The 12,063-nt window shown below is 37.1% G+C and overlaps 1 protein-coding gene across 1 annotated transcript in view; it reads right to left on the bottom strand.

Moving 5' to 3' along the window:
- The window catches only part of LOC140167756 (uncharacterized), a 28,412-nt gene extending 16,596 nt beyond the window's left edge, over positions 1-11,816 (bottom strand). The window contains exons 1-6 of the mRNA XM_072191048.1: positions 11,783-11,816; positions 10,466-10,594; positions 9,749-9,976; positions 1,693-1,917; positions 752-1,063; positions 128-250 (exon numbers count right to left, since the gene is read on the bottom strand). Of these exons, the coding sequence (XP_072047149.1) occupies positions 128-250; positions 752-1,063; positions 1,693-1,917; positions 9,749-9,976; positions 10,466-10,594; positions 11,783-11,816 (1,051 nt within the window). The remainder of the gene's footprint in view (positions 1-127; positions 251-751; positions 1,064-1,692; positions 1,918-9,748; positions 9,977-10,465; positions 10,595-11,782) is intronic.
- Between the last annotated feature and the right edge of the window lie 247 nt (positions 11,817-12,063).

Here is a 12,063-nt window from a genome sequence, read left to right as displayed (position 1 = left end):
TGGACCCCCCCCCTGTCAAAATATTGCCCCCCCCCCTCGGATCTGCGCCTATGGTTTAAATATTAATTTCTTTTTTTCTTTGTTCGTCACTCATTTTCACACATGAAAAAAAAAGTTGGATTCTTACGTGATATGAAACAACCAGAATCCTCTAGAAGGCTACTACGAATATTATCTATAGCTTTCTCCGATGCACGACCATATTTATATCCAGAGGCATACGCAGCTACACGTGGTAACTTTCTAGGGCCTGTTGAAACAAAAGGAATACAAACACAGCAGTGGTAAACGTGCCATGTATAATAATGATTAAGGTTGTGCAATAATGTGTTTTGTGGCGGATGAAATGGTATGCCTCCTTCCGATATGAACAAAGAAGGTAGCAAAACTTGTTGGATACAAACTTTTTTTACTTTATTTGTCACATCAAAACAAAAAATTTGACAGGCCTCTTTCGCCAAAAGTTGTTTTCTTTTTACATTTTTGACATTCACGGAGCAACAATAATCTTTTTTGTAATAATTAACTATACATTTTCTGAATCAACATCAACTATAAATACATTGTAACATTTAAACTTTCAAATCTACCTCGGTTCAATCACTATCATGATTTAAACTACCACAACAGTACAGCTTCCTCCCTCCTCCGTCATGCGTTTTGTTTTTTTTCATTCAAAGCGTTGGTGCTATATAAACATTGGTTTAGCATTGGGGAATATCTTCTTCATTGAAATACTAGTAACACTTACGTAACCCACAAATTCTCCATGAAGCAAAGTTGTGCCTCCCACTGGAAACGAGAATGTGATTCACGTCTACTGGTGCCCCACTGTCATCTACACTGTACACGGTATTACCCGTAAGTCTAATCACGCCTGATGATTCGATATACTGAAGTTGAAATCTATGTTCAGCTGAATTAATAAGATCTCCATTAACGCTTTCGTCATTTAGTAGACCTACATATCCAGCAGCAACATCGTTCTTGACAACAATTGAGTCGTCGTCCATGAGACTGGCTATGCCATCTCTGTGCATGTTGATGAAGCTATCTTCCAATACTGGAAAGGAGATATTTACGTTGTATTTAGTGACTTAATTTTAATCCTATCTGATTATGATCCTCGGCAATGATAATTCAACAAAGACATACTCATGCACCTCCAAACAAACAAACAAACAAACAAACAAGCAAACAGAATAGAGTCATAAGCAAGGTTACTATTTTGTTTTTCACTTGATTTTCTTGAGGTAAAAATAAACGAAAGGATCAGAGTGAAAAATTAATTTCATAATTTTAGTCTTCAGGATTTATTTTACTTAACTTTGTATTCACAGCATAAACTGCATATGTATATTATGACGTATGTCAATGAATATGCAGCTCATTCCGTTATCATGTTTATAGACAATCGGTTAGATGGCGCTGTCACTCTACATCAAAGTGCTTAATATCAACACTCTAAGATCTCTAATATAATGCTTATTGTTAAGGTTTTGTAAATAGATGCATCAGGAATGTAATTCAACATTCTTCTCATAGACAGTTTCGTCATACAGGTCGGGCGACTTGATAATGCGGCACTTAATGTCTATTTTCCTAACTGAATGACATTTTTGATTTCTAAAATTAGTTTATAAAACATTTCTTGTCATTGGAAGTTTTATGGTCGTTTTCTTATGTACTTACGTATGCCATAGAAATCTCCAATACTTCCTTGGTCAGCATTCTGACTAAGCCAAATATAGATAGATTCAAGTTCGCCATCTTCCTGAGGACAAACATCAATACTAATGGTGTCCGGAATTCCGTTATTACCGACAAACCAGGGACCTACATAATACACATAGGTTGGGTCATCTACATTATCAGCGTTATTATTGGCTCTACCAGAGGTTCCAAGATTTACACAATCTATAAGGCAAAAACAGACAAGCAATCAAACAAACAAACAAACATCGAATATAAGCAACACTCAGTCGCAACTCTATGGGGGGGCAAGGGAGATATTTGTCCCTCAAGTATTTTTATTCCACCCCCCACTTTTGAGTCAAAACCATAAACTCACACAAAATGTCCACTTTTGAGGCAATGTTGTTTGATTTGCCCCCCGAAATTCACTTCGCCCCTCCTTAATGCCCCCCCCCTCCCCCAGAATCCAAAAATCCAGGTGCCACCACTGGCATATTATATTAGGCCCTATGATGTTTTTTGTAAACCATGGTATGCAACCTAAATCACGCTATGCGTTCAGGACTGGCATCCCCGTCTCTTTCATATGATATTTCATCGTTTATTATTATCATTACACAGCCGTGACGTTAGTCATTATTCTTACAGGTTCTTTCTTTATTTCTTCTTTCTTTTGTCAACCATTACATTTGCTCTAGCACTGCATGCTTACATCGATTTTGACCTAACTTGGTCACAATAATCATTGACCAAATAAATGAATCGTGCCCCTGAACACGTCACATGAAACTTGTGGGGTCAAAGGTCACGCAGGGGTCATAGGGGTCAAAAACGTGATTTCAACTAAAAATGCATCTTCTCCTACAGATTACGTACGACAGTGACACCACTTGCACACATGCATTGTTATTAGCCAGTGTCTATATGGTGTACACAGATTTGGGGTCAAAGGTCATTAAGGGGTCACTTCCGGTATAAAATGAAAAACCTTCACACATTTTTATTAGCTAAGTAAAACATAGCGCAGTAACGGTATGTTCACATATGATCTGCAGTTACCCAATGTATATGTGGTATTTTTTTTAAATTGGGGTCAAAGCTCATTAAGGGGTCACTTCCGGTATAAAAAGAAATACCTTTAAAATGCATCTTCTTCCACAAATTATGTGGGACAGAGATGCCACTTGCACACATGCATTGTTATTACCCAGTGTCTATGGGGTGTACACAGATTGGGGGTCAAAGGTCATTAAGGGGCCACTTCCGGTATAAATTGAAATATCTTCAAAAAAATGTATTAGCTAAGAAAAACATAAGAGAGTAATGGTATGTTCACACATGAATTGTGTCTAACCAATGTATATATGATATTTTTTTATTTGGGGTCAAAGGTCATTAAGGGGTCATTCCCGGTATAAAACGAAATACTTTTAAAATGCATCTTTTCCCATAAATTATTCAGGACAGTGATGCCAACACACATGCATTGTTATTACCCAGTGTTTATGGGGTGTACACAATTCAGTGGGTCAAAGGTCATTAAGGGCCACTTCCGGTCTGAGAAAAAACTTTCAAAATGCCCTTCTGCCACAAATAACATGGCAAAATAATGCCACGCTGCACGCATACATTGACATTAGCCAATGCCTATGGGGTTTTCATATATTTTGGGGTCAAAGGTCATTAAGAGGTCACAACACGGCTGTGTTTGTGGTCTTAGACCACAGCTAAGTCTAGTTCTTCTTCTGTCAACCATTACATTTGCTCTAGCACTCACACACTTACATCTATTTTGACCTAACTTGGTCACAACGATTATTTACCATGCCCCTACATGTCACATGAATCTTGTGGGGTCAAAGGTCACGCATGGGTCATAGGGGTCAAAAACGTGATTTCAACTAAAAATGCATCTTCTCCCACAACTTACGTAGGACAGTGACGCCACTAGCACACATGCATTGTTATCATTGTCTATATGGTGTAACAGATTTGGGGTCAAAAGGTCATTAAGGGGTCACTTCTTGTATAAAACGAAATACCTTCAAAAATTTGTATTAGCTAAACAAAATATAGGGCAGTAACGGTATGTTCACATCTGGTTTGCAGTTACCTAGTGTATATGTGATATTTTTTTATATGGGTCAAAGGTCATTAAGGGGTCACTTCCGGTATAAAACGAAATAACCTTTAAAATGCATCTTCTCCTACAAATTACGTAGGACAGTGACGCAACTTGCACACATGCATTGTAATTACCCAGTGTCTATAAGGTGTACACATATTTGGGGTCAAAGGTCATTAAGGGGTCACTTCCGGCATAAAACGGAATATCTTCAATTTTTTTTATTAGCTCAGGAAAACATAGGGGGTCAAAAGGTCATTTGGGGTCAAAAGGTCATTAAGGGGTCACTTCCGGTTTAAAACAAAATACCTTTAAAATGCGTCTTCTCCCACAAATTACGTAGGACAATGACACCAGTTGCACACATGCATTATTATTAACCAGTGTCAATGCGGCGTACTACAGATTTTCGGTCAAACGTCAATAAGTGGTCACTTCCGGTATAAATCGAAATATCTTCAAAAAATTGTATAAACTAAGAAAAACATAGGAGAGTGATGGTATGTTCACACATGAATTGTGTTACCCAATGTATTTATGGTATTTTTTATTTGGGGTCAAAGGTCATTAAGGGGTCATTTCCGGTATAAAACTAAATACCTTTAAAATGCATCTTCTCCCACAAATTACATAGGACAGTGATGCCACTTACACACATGCATTGTTATTACTCAGTGTCTATGGGGTGTACACAGATTTGAGGTCAAAGGTCATTAAGGTGTCACTTCCGGTATAAAACGAAATAACTTCAAAAAACTTTATCAGCCAAGAAAAATATAGAGCAGAGACGGTACATTCACTCATGAATTGATGTTACTCAGTGTATACGTGGTATTTTTGATTTGGGGTAAAAGGTCATTAAGGGGTCACTTCCGGTCTGAGACAAAAAACCTTCAAAATGCCCCTTCTGCCACAAATAACACGGCAAAGTGATGCCACGTGCACACATATGTTGACATTAGCCAATGTTTATGGGATTTTTATATATTTTGGGGTCAAATGTCATTAAGGGGTCACAACACGGCTGTGTTCGTGGCCTTAGACCACAGCTAAGTCTAGTTATTATTATTATTGTTGCTTCTATATTACAATTATTATTATTATCAGTATTATTATTATGTATATTTGTGAATTTGAATTTCTATGTTTGAGATGAAACCAAATAAATGAATCTGAATCTGAATCTGAACACTTAAATGTTTTTGTACATTGAAAGCTATATGCATAAACAAAAATGGGTATACGTCCATGTTAAATCCAATGTTATCGTAAAGTTATGCTGTGTGTTCACTCTTTGTGAAGAACATTATTATTAATTACTCCGGTGATTGGCGCAATGTTGTGTTTTTCTTGTCCCCGAGGAAATCATTTATTTTACGTCGCTGGCTAACGATGCTCGTGTCGCTTAAAATTCAAAAAGACAGAAGTTTGGACTTATGAATAAGACTGAGACTTGACAGGAAGTTGAAGGAGTTAGATTGTTATGGACATGATGGGTGAAAACGCGAAAATGTTGAAGGTCAGGTCAAGGTCATCCGAGATGAATTGAGTATAGATTGTCACAATTCTGCGCCAAAATTGTTAAAGGTCATTTGAGATCGACTAAGTACAGGGTGTCCCAAAAGTCTCGATATTTTGATTGAGTTGATACCCCTATCATTACTGAATTGTCACATTGAAACTCCCCTTTTCATGCTAAGTCAGAAGATATTATGCATGAATATAGCGCATATGCAAAAATGGTTAATGGGAACAAATCACCAGGAACATTGTCAATTGAAACACTATTCCCAACAACTTCACATTTTTTTATTTTGTTCTTCCGTAGTTTGGACTTTTGTTTTGTTTTGCAAGTAGTCTATTCGAATATGTTCAAGATGTCCATCATATAAATTCGCACTTGCGTACTCTGACGGTGAAGTACTGAATGACGTTTCTGCAAGGGTCTCTTTCAAGTTTGCTTATCTCACTCTTTATGTTTTCCTTCAAGTCGGGTATGCTGCGAGGTTTTGTGCTATACACTCGGTATTTGAGATAAAAAAAAAAAAAAAAATCAGGTTGACTTAAATCCGGAGAATGAGGTGGCCAAGTTTGATCAGTTTTGAGGAACATGATCTTCTCATGGAAACTATTTTCAAGCCATGGGAGAGTCACTTTGGCTGTGTGTGGAGTCGCAACGTCCTGTTGAAACCATTGTTTTGCTCTGCTACCCCCCCTTCCATGCAAGCGCATTCAAGCGGTTTGTTTTTGCACCGTGCTGACATTTTGTATGCACGAATAAGTGATAAATGGCGTTGTTTCAACATGACTTACACTATTCAAGAACAAAACATTCTTTGGTTTTTATGCCGAAACGAAATCAGTCAAACTTTCAAAAGAAGTTCAACGAACATTATCAACTCACTGGACATGCTCGAGCACCATCAAATGCTGCATAAAAAACATTGTCAACAAATTCTTTAAGACAGGATCAGTACGTGATTCAGTGCGCTATGGACGTAGGAAGACAAGGCGATACACGAAACATTGATAAAGTAAGACTGCTGTATCAGCAAGCCCAAGAAGATCTGTGAATGTTCAGAAAAGGAATGAGTGCTGTATGGTACTACGCGTTATGTGCCTATACATTCATCCAACATTATTTTAAGTACTTGAGGAGGCACAAAAGGGGCAAGTTTGGTACCAAAAAAATTGCCCAAGTGTCAGTTCTTTCAAATATGTTTTCAAATTTTTTGTATACCATTTCTTCTTAAAGATACAAAGGTTTAAAAAGGTATCGAGACTTTTGGGACACCCTGTATATGTGAGTGGACACTACGAATGAGCCGTAAACTCGTCAAATTGTATTCCGAGTTACAGTGTAAAATATGCATGAAGGTCGTATTCATAGCTGTCTCAATTCAGTGCGACAAGTATCTCATCAAACACTGTTTAAATCAATCAATAATACTCTTGCTAAAGAGGATAATACGCTTCTACCTATTTCTGTAGAATAGTTCTTGTTTTTGTTTGCTTTGGCCAAATTCTGTTCAAATGGTAGATAACAAAGCATTGTTATTTGTATAGGTATGTATAATCAACAATTAACAATGAGAGAACATTCCTGAACCTCGTTGACTTGGGGATGATTTGAATGACCGCCAGTTATGACTGTTTGATATTTATTACCAGAAATGTGGAAAACAAGACACACGTAGAACCGATAAAAACTAAAAATTTTGTTAAAGGAACAGAGTTCAACAAACCATAACCCCGCTTCTGGATATCGTTTGAAGTCAAATGGTATACCATTTTAAGGCTTATGATATATAATCTCTAAACACGAATTAAAACAACCGGGCCGACTCTACGGCTGAATCGAGATGTTCAGTCACATATATTGTTGGATTGTCAGAATGTTCAAAGTTGTGTCAAGCGCATATGATGTCAACTAAGCATTGATATTCGGATTGCCATAAAATATGGTGCATATAATCGCAATTAAACGTCAAAACCATGAAGGTTATATCAAGGTTAACAGTTACTGAAAATAGATAGTTGGATAAAAACAATTTGTCATGAAACTTGGTTGATAGGATCTGGTCACCCTTAAAGCCATAATGTGTGATATGCTTCACAGCGACGCCCTCAATTTTAATCTGATTTCTACTTTTTGCATAATCATAATGGCCAGTGGTATACTAAAATACCACGTAAAAGACTAAGCCTGAAGTGCTTTAATAACAGTAAAATATAACTTTTTGTATTAAAACCGGGTCGACCCGGTTTTATTCAGAGTTCAACGATCGAGTGATTGCTAACATGTACCGTGGATGTCAGCCTGTATGTACACACGTCGAGCGCGATGCTCCGTGCAGTTACATGTCATACGATCGGCGAGCGTAGTACACGCATTGTAGGCGTGGAATGAAATCGTAATTTTCTTCGTTTTACCTTATTTCTTTGGCTCGAAATTAAAAGGGGATAATGTGATCAGTGAAAACAAACATTTAAATAATAATCTATTCTGTATGCAAATCACACATTATTGCTTTAAGCAGCACATATTCTTAAAGTTGTCTGAATATAGATTGTTGGATTGTTGTGAAACTTGGAGGATGTGATTTCCATTGAGCCTTTTGTTACAAGAATGACCAATATAGCACCATGACGCATTTTGCAATTCAACTTTCAACGTGACAATTCGTGAGTATTTCCTAGTATGCCATTGCCGGTATTTACCAATAAATACCAATATTTCCCACCGGTTATTTGTGCCACACACACAAAATTATAACTACTAGCATACCTAGTACTTGACAGTGCAAAGTTATGAAACATGATCTTCATCCATGGCGTTGCCTTTTTAAAAGACATTCTTGTTATACATTATAAGAGCGACAACCTATCATGAATGGGAGGCCCGAAATGAAGCGATATTTTCTCACAGAAGACAATGCGACGTGCACTGCCGCAGTCCGCAGTTGATGCGTGCGACATATTGATTTACACGGGTATAACCATAGATGAACTCCTGGATGGGGCAGCTTTAATTAGCATGAGGCCGCATTGATATGTAAATAGCGTATTGTTATTTAAATTTGTGCCCAGACGCATTGAGGGCGACAGTCATGTTATCCAGACGGAGAATGGCTGCAAATGCCGGGCATGTCAATTTGCTGAGTGAAGGCTGATAATCACCTTTCTGTATAGGTAATAAGCTAGTATATTTCGTGTACCAGTTGGTTAAAACAAAAAATTAGTATCATATTAAATATATTAACTGTATACACTTTGAAATTTACATGAATTTGAACAGCAGAGCTTCGAAATCTAGCTAAGTCAGGTGATGTGAAATTCTGCTGCGTGACCCCCTCTGCGTGGTAGAATTATATTCATAAAACATTGAATTTAATAGATATCATGGGCAGCCAACCACGATTTATCAGCATTTAAAATATATGTTAATCAACAAAGATAAATAATAAAGAGTACAAATGGCAATTAACTAGTAAACAATCCTGAAATCTTAAAATGTTGCCACGTGATTTCCCGACCACATGATATGTCAACATGTGACCACTATTCAGATTTACCGTAAATATTTGGAGTATTGTTGCCTTTGTTGTACGGCTTGCACATACACTGTGCATTTCTTTACCTCCGTATAAAATCAATAATTCATGCTGGGAGCCAAGTAACATTCTGTCTGCTCAGTGCAGATTGGTATTTTATTTTACTTGAGAGCATAATAGAAATACATAAAGACGAATAAGGCGCCATGATGGAAGGTCAGTTCGGGTATCAAAGGTTATTATAACTTAAATACTACTTGTATTTCACACCTTGCCTCTGTCACATATTTCCTTCATATTATTGACAGCAAGTCCTAATTTTGACCTTGCTATTGCAAAATGTCATTTCATATTAAATTAGTAGACTCTCTTTGAAAAAACATATCACTGGTGCCTGATGGGAATACCCGTCCGCCATTTCATTAAACTGGATCGTTTTCGCCTGGTTTGTGCCCAGATGTATTGGGGCGCGCTATACTCTCATTGAACAGGCAAAGTTCGCAAAACTAACAACGTTGTTATTTGCCAAACTCAATTAACATGATCCAAGGGGTCGAACATGAATTATTCATAACGAGCTATAACGGATCGATAACTGGCCTCACTTTCTAGCTAGTAAACCAGCTGAATTTTTCATAGATTTTGCGTTGCTAATAGAACAACCGTGAATTTAGTGTCACCCCCTTGGTATAACTTGAATACGCGTTCGTTATACAAGTTACCGCACACGTGATCGAAAAAGTCGTGAGGTACATCATGAGCGACGCACAAATATGACGGAGTCGATACTCTTCAAGATGATTCTACCTCATTGGGTGATATAGATACTTTACATTCGTAACGTTTTCAATCAATGAACTAGTCTAAATCTTACGATCATTCGCAGGAATGTAAACTTTAGCATTCTGTACATTTCCAGGATTGGTTGTTATAGACAAACAGAAGAATTCTCGCTCCTCTTGCTCGTCATCATTTATGCCTAGTATTGTTATCTCCAACCATGCCTCAACTATATTTGCTGCAAATGATACAGTTGTTGTTCCCAACATATAATCAGCTGAGCTTGCAGTGGGTGTGATTTTCGGACAGACTGTGCTGATCGCTGAAAGAAAAAATCAAATTGCCCATGTATAAATGCTATTATTTCTGCAATTTCAGTACCGCGTAAGGTTTTAGGCGAATATAAGGGAATGGGAGAAAGAAAAAATGGCGAAGATGTGTATTTCTCATCAAATATATAGTTCTACTAATCTCACTGAACTTGCAGAACGGGAATGGAGATTTCAAACATTATACTAAGCCAAAAAAGAAACTTTTAATTGTTCACAAGGTCGTATCTTAAAATCCTGTCCATCAAAATTAACCAAAATTACACACAGGATTGCCTCAATATTCTACTCTAAACACATGTCAGTAACCCAAGAGTTGTCCAACTGACACAATAGCAAAATACACTGATATGGAACAGCTTCCAGGACCACATTCACAGCCCTATTGGCACCCAAAAATAGAAACAAAAAACCACAAGATGTTCGCCATTATAAACCGGACAAACTTTAGACTGTGTGCCCATGTAAAATCCTGTACTTACTAGTAGAGCTTGCAATACTTGTTTCCGCACTTGTTCCACTTCTTGTGACCTTCACAAGATCAGTATTTATATTATTAGCTTCAAATGTTTCTTCAAGTTCGTAGGATTCTGCCTCAAATTCAAATGTTTCTGGAAAAGAGCAGTACGTTATCACGGTAAAAAGATTATGACTTGTATAAATAAAGTAGGTAATGGTGTCTCCAATGGACGAGGTACAAAACACACCAATTAAGAGGATACCTAGAATAAATATACCATGACTTTACTTAATTGGGCGCGTTGCATGAACTTCGACATGACGTAAAATCATCAGATTTCAACGTGTCACCTGCGTTTTATTCCACGGTCGAATCCAAAATGTAAAATCGCAATGTCATTTTTTATACGCAAAGTTTCATACACATTTCAATGGGCAATCTCTGTGTATGAACATCGCGTATAAATTAAGTCAATTTTTAACACAATTACTTGTGATTTGTTAAAAACAAAAAAAGATCATAATAATAATTCTTAAACACTTGAGAACGTTCCTGCAATCGTATTGGTTCTTACCCGTGTGATATGACACGATATCACACGGGTCATCGCGTGTGCATCGACGCGATACCCGTACTCGCTATTTGAACCAATCGGAGGCCCCTAGCAACAACAGGACGGATCGATTTTAGCCCTAGATAATTCCTTGTGGAATGTAGAATTTAATTTGATTAAACTTTGTAATACTTAGGATATTTTTATTTAAATTGAAGTGTTTAATAACGAGAATAAAGGTATTGTTTTTAGTCGCTGTTGTGCATCTATCGTCTCATATAACACGGGCGACATCATTATTTTTGGCGTAAAAAATGATGATGTCGCCCGTGTTATATGAGACGATAGATGCACTGTCTAAGAACAATACCTTTATTCTCTAATTAAACATTTTCCTTTGTATGTTGATTATCCTTGACTGTCTTTAACATATTGTGAAATAGACAAAATTGTGCATGTTTTCAACGATGCATTTTCAACGATGTATCTACGTTGATTTCGCACGTGGAAAGTCTTCAAAACTGGCTAAATACTGACCTCGCTTCGATACAGGAGAGTGGTTTTGAATATATCAACGCACGCCCGATACCTACGTTTGCAAATCACAATCTCTCTATTGCAAGGTCAAACAAGCATGTGGTGGATATCTCGAGAAAGTTAAACATCACCATGGATTTGTTTGGTTGATGAAATTGAATTGAATTGAGCTGAATAATTAATATTTTGGAATTGAATTAAATTGAATTGAATTGAAAATGGTCCGATTTTAATACAGGCTATTTCAACTTTGGTTGAATAACCTGGACTTCACCACCTTCATGTCGCGTATCTAACCATAGACGGTAGAAGAGACTATAGTATATCGATATGAATTCGGCGGAGTGCCGAATACGCAAAATTGCTGTTCTGAGTAAACAACGTTTGAAAATCTTGGTACCATTCCATTGGTCTTTCTAAGAATTTAGAACATTCGAAATGTATATAATAGAAATGAATGTACACGAATTATTGGCAATACAGGGTGTAACAATAAAATTTGTACAATTTTGAAAATAGAATGACACATG

This window comes from Amphiura filiformis, chromosome 13 (genome assembly GCF_039555335.1).
Source record: "Amphiura filiformis chromosome 13, Afil_fr2py, whole genome shotgun sequence".
Lineage (NCBI taxonomy): Eukaryota > Metazoa > Echinodermata > Ophiuroidea > Amphilepidida > Amphiuridae > Amphiura > Amphiura filiformis.
This window is presented reverse-complemented; position numbering and strand designations above follow the sequence as displayed.